This window comes from Haemaphysalis longicornis, unplaced genomic scaffold (assembly GCF_048455015.1).
Source record: "Haemaphysalis longicornis isolate Haplotype H1 unplaced genomic scaffold, Haemaphysalis longicornis Haplotype H1 scaffold_1, whole genome shotgun sequence".
Lineage (NCBI taxonomy): Eukaryota > Metazoa > Arthropoda > Arachnida > Ixodida > Ixodidae > Haemaphysalis > Haemaphysalis longicornis.
The window spans coordinates 270,756,686-270,771,826 of NW_027526203.1; the positions used below are offsets into that span (position 1 = coordinate 270,756,686).

At 46.5% G+C, this 15,141-nt stretch overlaps 1 protein-coding gene across 1 annotated transcript in view; it reads right to left on the minus strand.

The window, feature by feature from the left end:
* Positions 1-15,141, minus strand: part of LOC144145742 (neuropeptide SIFamide receptor-like) — a 189,273-nt gene that overhangs the window by 142,286 nt on the left and 31,846 nt on the right. The window contains exon 2 of the mRNA XM_077677452.1: positions 834-1,361. Within this exon, the coding sequence (XP_077533578.1) occupies positions 834-1,290 (457 nt within the window). The 5' untranslated portion in view covers positions 1,291-1,361. The remainder of the gene's footprint in view (positions 1-833; positions 1,362-15,141) is intronic.

The window sequence follows — 15,141 nt, forward strand, 5'->3', positions numbered from 1 at the left end:
GAAAAATTTTGTACTCTCGGGCAATGTCTTGGCGATCGGGTTCACAGGCCATGATGCTAAAAAAGTCACATACTGACCAGGTAATTTGTCTCTTAACAATGAAGGGCTTCCAGTTTACACACAAAGTTAGTCCTTGCTGAATTGCAGTCCACTTAGGCGATTGCTTTAAAAATGCATCATTGATTTCTTTACATGTTACCAAATTGTAAAAATGTTCATGAATGACATTCGTCTGCTTACCCGTCACAGTGACTCAGTGGTGAAGGCGTTGTGCCGCCTATACAAAGGACGGAAGTTTCATACCAGTCGTGGGGGCTGTTTTTCAGATGGAGGCGAAAAACTCAGACGCTTGTGTGCCGAAATTTCGCCGCACGTTGCAGTTAACCATGTGGCCTAAAATAATTAATTGCCCTCCACTACGGTGCGCCTTATAGCCGAGGTGTAGCTTGCGCGCATTAAACTTAAAAATAAAAAAAAGTTGATCTCATTCCCCGTTACCTATGTTCAGCGATTGTCTTTTCCCACTTCTACAAGCTGATCTTCTTTTAAAATATTTTGGCCTCTAAGTTCGCGATGAGTTACCTTTGTTTAAAAGCTTAGGACTGAAGGTTTCATGTTATTTAGTCAACACTGGTCTTGTCGCTTCTACTTATCCCTCATTATTCAAGGGAAAGAGAGAGAGCATTGTTATCATGATTTTCCCTGAACTTTACCATTTCCGTCAATTGAACTGCACCATGACGCCCCCACGCCATACCTACTGCAGCCTAAGCCCCGTGCCTGTCTCGAGCGGGAGCCGGGTAGCGCATGCGAAAGCAGCAGCCCACACTCACGTCCGAAGAGGTGTCCCACGAGCGTGACGGGCAGGCAGAAGACGATGACCATGAGATCGGCCACGGCCAGGTTGACGAGGAGTGCGTGGAAGGCGGAGTTCTTCATGGACGCGTTGCGGCTGACCACTCGCAGCACGCAGCAGTTGCCAACAACGCCTACCACGAACACGGCCGTGTACGCCACGCAGTAGCCCACCACCCAGGGCGCCGAATGCCGCAGGAAACATGCGTCCACCCACTCGCCCGCCGACAGCTCGGCCTCCGCGTCGCTTCGGGTGGGCTCGCCGCCGGTGGCCCTCGGAGCCTGGGCCGGCGAGGCTTCGGTCGCCAGCATGGCGAGCCCGGACCCGTTGACCCCCGGTGCGGCCAGCGGGGGGCCGCTCACCGCGGGCACCAGCGTCGACAGGGTCCAGTGGTAGAGGCCGTAGCAGTGGAATGTCACGTTGGCTGCCCGCATTCGAAGGACAGCCCTCACTCGGTCAGAAGTAATTCGGCTAGCACTCTCGGCGTTCCCTGCAGCGAAAGGAGCTGCGAGAAAACAACAACTGGCGATTGACACATATTTCGTTTTGCCCGCCGTTCAGGAATCATCTGTACCACTGTCTAAGTGATTTGTTGCTTCGAGAAACAAACTGCTACGCAATGGAGAGAAAAAAACAAAGCGTTTTATTTGTTAGCGTGAATAGAAACGCAGAAAAATGACATTTACAATGTTTGTCTCTGTAGCGGGCTTATTTGTCGTGCTTTCGAGCAATAGCTGGTAGAGTTGTAAACCCAGAAACCGAGATTCAAAACTACAATATGATTGTGAAATGACATAACCATGAGCGAAGGGTTGTGCGCTTGTTTTACTTTATCTGGGTGCTTATTAGATGGGCTGTGAGTTGGGTGAGTTGGTGAAAGTTCGTGATTTTAAGATCAATGTGAAAAACACAGCAGTGGCATAGCATTGTTTGATACACGTAAAAGAGCACGTAGACAGCGGGACGGTGCGATTATCCTGCCTTGCTTGTATTTATAAAGCACGTGCTTTTGGTTATTTTTCGAAGAATTTCATAGAGATGAGAAAATTCCAGGTTCTTGTGTTAGCAATGGTGTACATTCCTTGATAACGTTGAATTTCCGGGGCTCCCGAGTATCTGTATGAGGCAGACATTTCGTAGTCAAAGGAGGCATTCCGTGCCGCTTAATACAGGCGTTGTCGTCTGCCATATCTTCCGGTAAAATACAACACCACTACGTCAAAAATATACTGCTTATGCAATAGTGAATATAAAACACAATCAAGAACACAGACAATGAATCTGATGGTGACGTGTCAACTTTGACCTTACAATGAATAAAACGTATGTTTTTAAACCGCGAGAAGGAGGCCGGTGGTCGGTGTTGGTCAAAGTGGACGGTGTTGAGTCAATATTGTGTGCTCCCAGCATGTCGCGGTGTTTGTCTTGGCGAACATCGTGAGCACAGAGGCTACCGCAGCGTATGGGGAAATGCATCGCGTTTCCCAGCCGATCGTGTTTTTAGACTTCGTAGCGTTTTATCGGAAGTAGAAGTGGAGCTCACGGAATATTAACCGCGCGCGGACGCCCGGAGCTAGACTCGCTAAAAGGATGGTTATTCCCCCGGATAGCGTATTGATCCCACTACAATATAAACACGTGTACTTGATATGCGCCGGGTACCCCGCTGCTTGGGTAACTTTCCGAGGCGAACAGTGCAACCACTGTTCACTGGTCTCGCTCCACAGACAGAAGCAAGTACACCGCTTAAAAACGATCGTTAGAATGGACGGATTGCAGCAAGCTGTTATGCCGGTCGCTGTCGCTTTTAACTCCGCCTTTACGGCGGGCGTTTATCCCCGGTCGCTTATCCATCCGTTTTGTCGCTGCCACCGCGCTTACACTATGCTTGCACTTGCGACTCCTCCTCCTACTTTTCATCCTCCTCCTCATCATCATTACCATCGTCGTCGTGTTTGTGTCCACTGCAAGATGAAGGCTTTCCAGTATTGCCCCACTGTTTCTGTGCTGCGATGCCCCAGCCCATTCTCTGCCCGGAATTTACTCACTCAGTCCCTCCATCAAGTTAAATGCCTTCCGGTACGTGTCCGTATGCACTTAATTCCCGTCTCCCGGTAGTCACCCTGCTATACCGATATTAGCACATTTGTTGTCAGTTCTCCGCATTGCATGCTCAGCCAAAGTCAACTTCTTCCCTTTCAATTTGAGCGATGTCTTCCGGCCGAGTTCGTGCTTTGATATAGGACGCTCGCACCTTACTGTAAGCGTTACTGATACAGTCCTCCTTTTCTTTGTACGGTGGGCTGACCTTAGTTTTTCAGTCAAGGCGCCTGGTAAGGCAGCAAGTTTTTTTCCCATTTGCCATCACCAGGAGTACGGATTATTTGTATATTTTTCCTTTTAGTGGCAGCAAGAAGTATCCTACTGGTTAGTATTTGAGTATTCATGCGAAACAGCGAGAATAGTGGCATTTAAGTCATGTGCATACGCCTGAAACTAGAAGGCTAACGATGAAATACGGAAAAAACAGTGGAGAATCCAAAACAGCCGAGGTGACCAAAAAAAGAGGCAAGGTAGATAGAAACGAATAAATGGAGAGAAAAATTGGGAGCTAAAACGTCGTTACAGATGTACAAAGCCGAGAAATTGGACACCAGAAAGGAAAATTTCTACAATAATTCCAAGGGCAGTGTTTAGTGCCATGTGACCCAAAATGCACAAACACTGAGAAGAATACAAACTAATACATCCCCACACAAATCAAGGCTGACGCTTATGTTCCCAGACAGATTTAGTGAGGACTGTTTTCAATGTAATGAAAAAGCCACCCTTTTTCATACCATATGTAACTGCCCAGTTATATGGGAAACCGAAAACAATACACCTCATTCACTAGAAACATGGGAGGCGACTCTGGCCAGCGAGGCTTTGGAAGACCAGCGCCAGCTGATCTACAGGGCCTAGGCCGGGGCACAAGCTTCTGGGGACCTGGAAAGAGGACTCCACCCAAGTTTCTCCCTTTAATCCCTTCCTCAACCTCAATAAAGTTTTACTGAACTGAGGGCAGTGCTTTGATTTTTGAGGCTAGGGTAGGTTGCTTGCGAACTAAGAACTTTGTGGGGAAGTATACACAAAATGATGGGGTATGCGTGGTCTGCGGAAAAGAAACAGAAACTACGCGGCACATAGTGTTCGCTCAGGCAAAAATTTTAAAGTGTTCCGATTATCGCCGTAACACCCTATATTGCGAGATTTAATGACGTTAAGCAACGGCTATTCGCAGCGCGACTTTCGTCAAGAGTTCATACAATTGTTCCAAATTCTTCGTCAGCTCAGCTTCGCTGGTCAACCACCTTCACAGAGGGAAATGACGCATGATTTTTTTCAGGAACTGCTAGTTTTATGATGTTATTTCTTGTTTCATTCGTGGCTACTACGACTCTCCCGCATGCGTTTTCTCAGTTAAAGTTTTTCTTTTACTTCATTTGTTTACCTGTACATCCAGCCACGCAAGAAAAATAGTTGCGGAACTTGTTCTTTTAAGAAAGCTCGCAACATGAACACATTTTAGCAGAAAAGGATCAATGCACGCGTCTGTTTCACAGTAAACAACGGAATATTCCACGAACTGCATATTTAACGTTCACCTGAGCAGATCAGACAGCTCTCACAGTTCCTTCCTAAGCGAACTTTCAAGTTTGACTACGACGTAATCGAGTGAGGCGCCGCTGAGGCGCTCAATTTCACTGCGCCTGGTCAGAGTTCGTCGCATGCAATATTGTCAATTGAGTTCTTGAACATGGGGAAGTTAGGCGGTGTCGTTGAGTGTGGTATTAGTCTAGAGAGCTCTAAAGTGAGCTTCTGTACGAGAAAGTTTTGCAATCACGACTAAATCGTTTTTAGAGAGAAGCATCCCCAAATGCAGCGAGCTTCAGCCGAATATCAGAAAGCACGTGATGAAAGAAAAAAAAAATCCTAATGCACGGGATCCTCCATGGTTTCGCAATAGGGTTTTAGCCTGCCCGTAGGCAATATTAAAGAGGGAACAGGGTCGAAGGCATTTTTCAGTGCGAAAGCACCATTAGCCTGCCTCAGCCTATTTCGCGTGAACTAGATGAAGCCTCATTCATGAAGCTTCGTTCGTGAAGCCGGCGGTATTTTTCGGTTAGTTTAAAATTCTCTTGCGCAAAGGCTCATGACGATCAGGGGGAGCGGGTGACACGGGCATGCTGCAGGCATTGAGTTTCATGCTCATATATACTAGAGGGAAATCTGGCGCCAGTGGCATAGGCGAGCCGCGCTTCGGCTAGCGTGCCGTCATGTATAAGGTAGAAACGTTCCACTTGTCTTTGGCATGGCACGCCAACATGCTCAAAATCTGCCTATGGCTGGAAAAAAAGGTAATACCTTATGTAATACCCCCCAGTAGGGTCCTTAAGGAAATAAAAATTAAATGAGATGAAATGGAAGGAAAACAATGTTATTGTAAAACGTTTTTTCATTTTTTATAGAAAAGTGGAGCTTTAAAAGATATATTTGTCAGAACAGAAATCATTTCAAAGCTTCATGCAAGACGAACAAAAAAAACAAAATATTTTGTTGATTTTGACTTCAAGTACAATAAGAGGCCATGTGGCTAGCCAAGCCAAGCAGAATATAAACGTTGTGAAGTGCTATGGCGACGCCCACGACAGCACGCGAATGCAGCAACAGATTTCCCTTTAGTGTATATAAGTGTGATACTCTATGGGTGTATGCTCCGTGTAGTCACGTTTTCCGAGCGAACATAGCGCCAACCACTACAGCGTTGCGAGACAACAGGTAGGCCGTGGCGCGCCGGCCTGGTGGGCTGGCTTTAAGCACGGTGCACCCTCATTTGCAAAAAGGTGTGTACCGCGTGGTTATTCGCGCGTAAGTTTGCTAAATACGCGGCAACGGTGACATAAGTAAGTGTTATAGAAGGACAAGCTTCAAAAGAAAACAAACGCCGAACGCATGTTGTCGTCATTGCTGCCGTGGATCTCCACAGCTGTGAAGGTTGGCCACAAGGGCTGCAGATTTCTGTGGAATGTTTAGAAAATGCGACGGCGACGAGTTCCGCATTTCAAAAATGTGGATAAGCGATCATATTCTATGCGACTGTGGAGGTCAAGTATATCGGTTTGCAGGATGGGAATACTCGCGAGCGTGCATTACATTTTCCAGCACAATGTCCAGCAAAGGAAACCTGATACGAAAAAGGACTTGTGTTTTGCTTAAACGGTGTTCTTTCTTTTTGAAATTATTGAAATACAATATAAACAAATTCACTAAATGAAAATAATAAACCTCCGCTGCGTGGCACGGATTGTGTACGTTTGAAGCACCGCTAAATTGAAACGGAGTAACCATATGGTTGCTTAAGGGTTTGCAGAGACTCAACCTCTATTAGAAGAGCAACATATGGTGGCACGACGCACGTCTCCCATTCAGGGCCCGTTGGCGCGTTCGGACCATTTATTTTTGAAAGTCCTGTATGGTGGCGTCTGTTTCCCTTCTCCTTGTCTTATTCCACATACTTAACCTCTGCCGCTCTTCAGATACTTTCGGTCACGCAGTGGGTTCCTTCCGGGAGTTATGGAGACTTGGCTGTCCCGACCGAAATGAGCATTTGGATCACCCATGGTTACGGAATGTGTTTTGCTCACATCTGAACATTATGTTAAAATCACAGGCTTAAGCAGGGGGGACAAGGGGTCGGGGCAAATGTGCAAACTAGGAGCAGAAGGGGCTGGAGGGGGCCCAGGACACTATAACTCTGTCCATCATCAAATAAATAATACTGGTAAAAACAATTTTCGCAAAGTTTAGCAGTAAGCTCTGGCGGGCTTCGACGTCTGCTCTCGTCATGACGATAAGGAATTTTGTAGACCACTGAAGTAGAAATAAAAATGAAGAAATCTATCAGAAGGCCATGTCGAGTACGCTCCCGCCACCCCAAAGTTTTCTTAGGAAGAATTTTCAATTGATTCTCCGTTTAGTCCTGCTTGTTTTCTTTTCATTATTTTTTGCTTTCTTTTTGTTACTTTTTTCTTGTCCTTGTATGTTCTTCCTTACCATTTTTTCTAAATCGACCCCCCCCCTCCCTCCCCCTCTCCGCGTTCTTTCAACTGAATATTCGCGTATGCCTCTGGTTCAAACAACAACTCCGTTTACAAGCGCAGCCCGCACCCGAAGAGTATCAGAGAAACATGCGTCAGCCAGCGAAAACATCAAACCGATCGACCACACAATAAAAAAATTCGTTGAAAAACTAACACAAAAGAGCAAGCAAGATCTAGAAATGCAGAAACCGTATGCAGAAGCAGCGATTCCTAGCATAAATATAAGCTGCCATCTTTTATCTGGTGGTGACTGCATACAAAAGACCAAAACACGCGTTTTTTTATTGAACATACATCCACGAAGTCTAAGATCACAGAAACCTCGAGAATCCACTAAAAATTTCGATACCTTCGCCAAATGCCTGCTCTGTTCTCTAATAGCTGACGCGTGCTTCATTGCCCTAATATGTTTACCCAATCAACCGTAAAAGGTCTTACAAATACTTACTCAACGGAGTTGCACCTTCGTTTTTCACTGTGCTAGCGCACAGTGGGTTGTGTTCTACTCTACGTCCTGTCCTTTGCGCTGTTTCTTACATTTTTAAACATGCACCAACCAGCCCACTTGCTCCCCATTCTAAGACTATACTGGGTTCGACATCTCCACAAAACCACCCTTGTCCGCAATCCTTTCAGCAATTTAAGTCAAGGTTCAGCATACCGGCCCGTGCGCTGAAGCACACCGCCCAGGTGCAGTGGATATGCTGGCTGATATTGCCCTGAAAGCTACCCAAAGATGTGGAAAGGCTCAGCGGCGGATTCACGAAGCGCTTTCACAACATCTTACTGGTTGCTACTTCACTATACGACGGACCGAAAGACCTTCCAACGCGAATACGGTCTCTGATATAGAGGTGTGTATTACAACGAAGTAGCATAGGACATTATGAAATCCGAGACGGCCTTCGGAGGAAGAAAGCCTTCACAGAAAGACAGATTTCCATGTCGACGCACGCAAAATGAATAAAAATCTATCCTCACGTTTCGCTATTTTCTCGTTTCTTTCTGAAAGGTGGTCGACCGATCCACGTGCAGCGCGAGCGCGGGAGAACGCGGCTTTGTTACTCATAAAAACCCGGTCTTATTCACCGGACATTTACTGGCGTATAGTCTCGTCTCATATGTCCTTGTTTTAAGCAACTTCGCCGTGTTTAAAGTATACGGACGGGCAAGTACAAAAATAATGCTCAAAGTATTGCTTTTCAAACAACAGCACGCTACGCGGCGAAATATTTGCATTCAAGCCAACAACAGCGACCAAAACAGCGCAACGCGCACTTTTCTCTTTTTCGCGGCCAGCCTTCCTGCCCGCTCATGGATTCTTTTATTCGAACTCTTGCAAGTTTCGTCACTTGACCTCCTCAGCACGGGTTCATCGCATTTTAACCGTGGCTTGGGTATCACGAAGCTTGTGTCCGATGAACTTAGTCGGGCGCGTTTTAGCGAGTTGTTTTGTCACCATTGGATGCAACGCCAGCGTTCGTTTGAATTTTTTATCTGCTGTGTTGAGCTATTTTTTCCCTGTTTTGTTGGTAGAACTAACTGAGTACTCGCAAGCAAACATTGAGCCGGTGCATAAGCCGAAGTAAACGCTGGTGCGCGTAGAAATTGGTGGCAGAAGAATGCAGTTTCTATAGAAACTAAAGCCGAGAATTGAAGTTCGGCTATGTTGAAACGAATACCGGCTTAAGGACCGTACATTTTCAATCTCAAACACTGCGTGCTCTGCTTGCTGTTACGCCTCACAACAGATTAGAAAAGGCTGCTTTTCACATTCCTTATGTCGAAGGAAGTGCTTGAAAGTTACTTTTCAAATTTAATAGAAGCGGCCTGTTTAAGGTAATTATAGCATGTATACAGTGATTGAGGTGCCAGCTGTAATTTATGTGTGATAAAGAAGATACATATTTCGGTCAGTGCGGGATTGGCCAAACATGCACGCTTCTCTGTCCGTTTTTATGGCCAAGTTTTTCTCGCATTACCTAGCAGTGCAACAATACGGAGCAATAGGCATCCCAATACCTCGTACGAGGGTTTCGCGAACATCACAGAAATGCGTTCTGATAAGGTCTACAAAGTGCTGTCGTGCAATGCTAATATTTGCAGGTGTAGAACTGTGCCTTGCCGCTAACTCCACATGAATGACGTTCACGTGACGGCATTCGGTGTCAGCCAGCGTCCAAATTGCCACCCCATCCCGCCTTATTTTACTGCGAAAGCTTTACTTAAAGGGGTCATGCACACGAAACACAACACTGATTTACTCGAAAGATTTCCTCGTTAGAAACATACTGACACCATTTTTAACGTGACCTTCGCTGAAATAAGCTATATACTTAGGAAAAAAAGGAATGGCCACGCGACTCACTAGCTCATTTCCCGCACTAGAACCTATGGCGTATTATGCATAGCTGTGCGATTGATTTTGGCTGGTAAAAATTAGGCAGGGCTTATAAGCTTGCAGAACCAGCTGTTTTCATTTAAATGTAATGCATATTCATTTTACATCAATAATAATAGTGGGGTAAACAATGGAAGTTACAAAAGTACACGTAAATATAGAAGTACCAGTGAGTACTGCTTTTGTTACTGCGCGCACTATGCTTGTCATAGCTGCATAGCAGTGCAGCGCTTTGGCGTTGCCTCAGATGACACTGGCCGATTATCGTAGGTGACATTGTCTTAATTGTAGAGCATCACCTGTTTGTAGAGCATACTCCATGTTTCACGAAACGATTACTACCTACTGTAGCAAAGACAAGCCAGATGCCAATGCGGCCAGAAACAAAGCAAAGGCGGACAGCGGTTCTGTGCAGTATGGTGGCGCCATCTAGGAGGAAGACTGATGGTAAACAAGGCGTTGCGCAGTCCGCTGCCGACTAAACAGCGCACTAACGTTCGCTTGAAGACCTGTTCTGGTTACATCATCGCAGACGTCACGAAACACGCGATTTGGCAGGAGAATCAGAATTATAACCTAAATTGATCAATTTCTGAGTGAATAAGCATCATTTGCTACCGGACAAGTGCTGGGGGCAGTACAAAACACAAAATCTTTCGAATAAAACAAATTTGTATTTGTCTGCATGACCCCATTTGTCGGTAAGTAAAAAAATCCGGCAAAGTGCCTCAAGTATGCTCCACAACGTGGCCGACGGTTGGCAAACAAAAATAGCCGACGGCCCAAAGAATAAAAAAAAAAATACTGCTGAAAGAATGCTTGAAAATGAAGTATATCTAGAAAAGACCGCTCTGAACTTCTAAAACTGCTGGCATGGTCAGAACTGTCAACACTGTTCGGCGCACAGGAAGCCTTACGCACATTTGAGCCAAATAATAAATCCGTAACTGAGAGTAACACCGTTCATTTTGTTAAGAGTACAGGTCGGATTGATTTTCCAGTAGCAAATGAAAAATAAAATGGACGGGTTTGAAACGGCATCGACGCGATCAGAGATAAAAGCAAACACAAATAAAAAGATGTCAGCTGGAGCTACTTCAGGTATGCAACAAAAACAAAATAGAAATAAAATGACGCGCATACTCCGAATAGATAGGCGCGAGAATGCAAACGCTGCAAAATTGAATTGAATAGTACTTTATTATGAAGAGGATAGCTTAATTAAGGCCTAAGTGGAAAAAGGGGAGACTGGGAGAAGAGGGTGTCTCCATGCAGAGGATGAAAAAAGCACGAAGGAAAAACGGCCCCGATGATAATACGAAGAGACGCTAGGCAATCGGACACCACTCGATCAAGTTTTCGGATTCTTTACATCACAACGAGTGCTCGGGTGAGCTCGTAATTTATTAACCAGGCTACTACCGTATAAATTAATCCATAGTTATTTTACTAAGATAGAGGCAACGCGAAAAGGAAGAAAAGCAAATTTTTTATATGTATACGGCCCTTTTTACATGGCCCCAACACCGTCAGGCTGAGTAGAGAGCACGTCATTAGCGTGTCACCTATGGCTCGACTCTATGCACTTGATTGTGTGAGTCGAGGCAAAAGGTCGATCCCCGCGGCCCCCAGCAGGGGGCTCATTCGGGCACCTATGCGTTTGGGGCTCCTACCTACGGCCTCTCCATATATCCCTGGCGCCCTCCTGTTTTTGAGACGACCATGTAGGCTTGTGACCACCGGCAAGTTGCCAAATATTCGTTTGGGTAGCTCGCAATGATTATATTAGCGCTGAAATCCGAACACCGCATATTATTACGCGAGTAAATGCTCAGTAAACGTCTTTCGTTTTCACGCAGGGCAAATAAACGTCTGTTTTGATATAAAGAAACGCCTGCGTGTTAGACGGACCCTTTTCGAAGGGGCAGGTGTACAGTAGTGGTTGGGATGGTTTAAACGGAGATGCAAGGAGGCTAGGTTAGTTTTAGGTTTAGGGTTAGCTAGGTTTAGGGTTAGATATAAAAAATAATACTTTAACATTCCTTCCTAAAGAAAGTTGAGACAAGCGCGAAAGCTTTCTCGCATCAAAACAGCGTTGAAAGTGCGTCGAAACCTTCGCTAAAGGTGCTCGCACCCTTCGCTGAAAGTGCATCCAATCGAACCTTCCAAGACCCAAATGGCAAACGAAAAACAAACCCACGCGACTATTTCTCGCACACTAATTAAACGTATCTACGAACGATAGCAATGCTTAGCGATACGTGTTTTATGAGCTAAAGGTATATTATTGTACTCCTTCTTCATGAACCGTGCTTGTATTGCTTTATCTAGAAGCGTTCCTTTTTCGCGATTTTCCAAGTAACCGTTCTTACACAATGGAAACCTTGTTTAACGCCCGCGCCGTGTATCCTGAAATCTTATGAGAGCTTTTCGGTCGACCAGCCAGTCTATGGGGAAATGCATAATTTTTTTCATATGATCCGGTCCCACTAAGAAAGCTTTCGCTTTAAAATGCTTTCATCATGTTAGAGATCTCGTGCTCAAATTATTTGTAAATTGTATTTGTCAATTTGAATTTGTCGATTAGTCAATGGTATTTTAAATCTCAAAATACTCGACCATGCATGTGAACAGGCAAGAAACTGGGTTCAAACGTAAACACGAGAAAACTTCACGTCGCAGGCGGCTTGGATGTAGATTTAAAGGGGTGCTGACACAAAATTTCGAAGGCGAGATAACTTCGGAGATAGATTGGTGTGAACACATGTACATCATCTGCAAAATATCAGCGGGGAATACAGCCTAGAACATATTCAAAATGAATTTTAAAGTGTGCGAAACGCAACCGAGCAGCCAGCAGAGGACCACGCGCGATCGACATCCCGTGGATATTGTGTAAATAAACAACATCCAAACACGTCACGAGGTTGTGCTTGCCGCTTCCACACTGCCGGCATTTTTCACCGGCTCGCCCGGCTCGCCGCTCCAATCGGAGGGCCGGAGGGCGGAGCTTCTGCTCTCGAGAACGAGCGACCCGATCGTTGGCGGCGGAGGCGCCGTGATTTCGCCAGCTCGTCGGCTGCAGCTGGCCGCGACCAAAGTTCTACAGCGATTCCAGGCACTTTGTTTCTATTACTTTTTTATTTACATTGGATGCGAAAACGCGCCGGAGACACGAAAAGCCCACTGAGCGAGCCGCACGGTCGCTGTGGAGGCGGCGGCCACGGCCGCGAAGTGGCCCAGGCCGGCGCAGGTAGCTCGAGTGATAGCTTGTTACCGCTGCACGAAATTGTCCCCAAGTTTCAACCATGGCAGCTTATATGAGAAAGGAATTAATGATATGATGGCGGGTTGCACTAAAAATTGTCATCTGCACCGCTTACGAGAGCGGCAATCGAATATCAGCCGCAGTGCTAAGCCGAACACATCTGTAGGCGGACCTGTAGGCAGACCGGCCGGCTGCTCCCAGCGCGCGTCTTGCCACCCACTGTCTCCAGCGTCGCGCGTCGTTCGTTAGTCACGGTAGCATTTGCACTCGCAGCGCCTGCGTCGCGTCCACGGTCGCATTTTAATTAAGCGGATCGCGTGATCAGTACGTGGGGGTATTCGCAGAAACTGCCGGTGATGCGGATTCGACGGCAGCTCTGCTCTGTGATATCCCTCCGACGGTCACGTGGTCAGCTTAGTTCACACAAAATCCATCGTTTCGCGGCACCCGCTGAAACCGAAATGGCGACTGGCCGCATTGAAAATTCCTCTAATTAAACAACCACCGCACGCTGAAGCAAATGAGGTTTCTACAGGTTATAAGTAGGTCACTAGCTAGTTATCGTAAAAAAAAAAACAAGATGCAAAATTTTTGTGTCAGTGCCCCTTTAAAACAGAAACCCCTTAATTGTCTGAGACAGACCGCATTCACAAAGATTCAGAATTCGTATTTTATATCCCAAATAACCTACGACGTGTGCGACTGAGGAAGAGGCATGAACAAAACGTGCGAAGTTGTTTTTATTCGTCCAGCTGCACTTGACACAATAGTATAGAAGTAAATACATAAATGAGTAATGAACAAGCATTAAACAAAGCCATGAAAGTGTTGTGCAATATATGTCAGCCTATATAGGATAAATAGACAGACAGAATAACTTTATTTGGCCTCAGTCAGTGCGATTACACCGGCGGCGTATTGGCCGTCGTACGTCGGGCACCAGGGCCTCTTTTGGGTAGGGGACGGGGCTGTCGGCCAAGCGGGCCAGGTCTGATTGGACTTCAGGTGCTCCTCGCTGGCGACGGCAACGAATGAGGAGGGATGGGTTCTTGGATTGTTGGTTGCTATCAGAGGCCCATATGTTGTGGGATAGCGATGCGTGAGGGGCAGAACAACACGGACATGCGTCTGTGTACATTTCAGGAAATATCGCAGACATGATGGCAGGGGCGGGGAAGGCTGGAGCTGGCGATAGATGACCGCCAAGCATCGGGGTAGAAATGGGGGAGGATGGGGAAAAATGGCACGCTCCAAACTGCAATGGGTGAGGATATCCCCGTATAAATAGAGAACAAACGCCGCCGCTAGGGTAGGCTTGAGAATTTAAAAATCACAAAGATTTCACGTCCCCACTTCAGCCTTGTGGGGCCTTCACAGTCAGTCATGCGCCCATGCATATATACTAGAGTAAGTCTTTAGGCCTTTATTCAGCCTTAACGTTAGGTTAACCCAAGTTTAGCCTAACGACGTCGCGCCAGACAACGTCAAGCTCATTGTACTGCACCCTGCGGGTACCGCTCGACGACGCTAGGCCTCAAAGCTTAGCGTTAAGTGTAACGTCGGGTATTCGTATATTCAATGGGGACGTCAGGCAGCTGCATACGGCAGTTCGCAGGGTCATGACACTTCGCAGCCAATGGAGACGTCAGGCCGGCACACAGCCACGTTGGCTGCCAACGACGAAAGTTGATAAGAGGTTTCTGGCTACATACAGTGAATATAAATTTAAACGGCAGCTATACACAGCCCCTGAAAATTTCGATCACGGGTTCTGGCCCTGGGGATGTGGGAACGCCAAATTTCTCGCCAAATGAGCCAGGTATTGCGTTAGTAATGGTGACAGATTAAGTAAAATAAAAACGGCAAACGAACAAAGTTCGAGGTATACCACGTCAATATATTCGCTACCCCAAGCGAAGGCCCGCGTGCAAAAAGGACAGGTAAGGAAACATTCTCAAAAGAATTCCAGGACACCTAACGAATCTTTATGATGCATTGAATTCTTGAGCAGCTGTGTCCAATTGTCTTAAGATAATTCCGGAATTGCTTTCGCCGCCATGTTCTTCAACGCGGAGAGGAGCAGAAGTGGTAGACATACGCCTTGCTTTCACTGCACCCTGTCGCTGATTCAGCTTTGCCTAAAGTTTTCATTATGACACCTTCAAGTTGAGCCTTCGCGCACTCCTCTCTGCTGTTTTCTGGCTCTCCTCGGGGTGGCTGATTTCGCGTCTTTTGGCTGTGCGTTCGCCGCTTGTTTGGCTCTCACCGCCGCTTTCCGCCACTGCCGCTAATCTTCGGCAGTGAATTGCGGTGGCAACCACGTTTCACACCTGCTGTCGCGGTAGAGGCTTCCAGTCCGTCGCACGGACACCCCACGAATGAAATTCGGAGAGCAAGATACATGTGGAAAGCACGTGGTTGCGCCTGCAGTGCAGTCACCCACTGTCCGTTTGCTATTCCCGCATTTGCCACA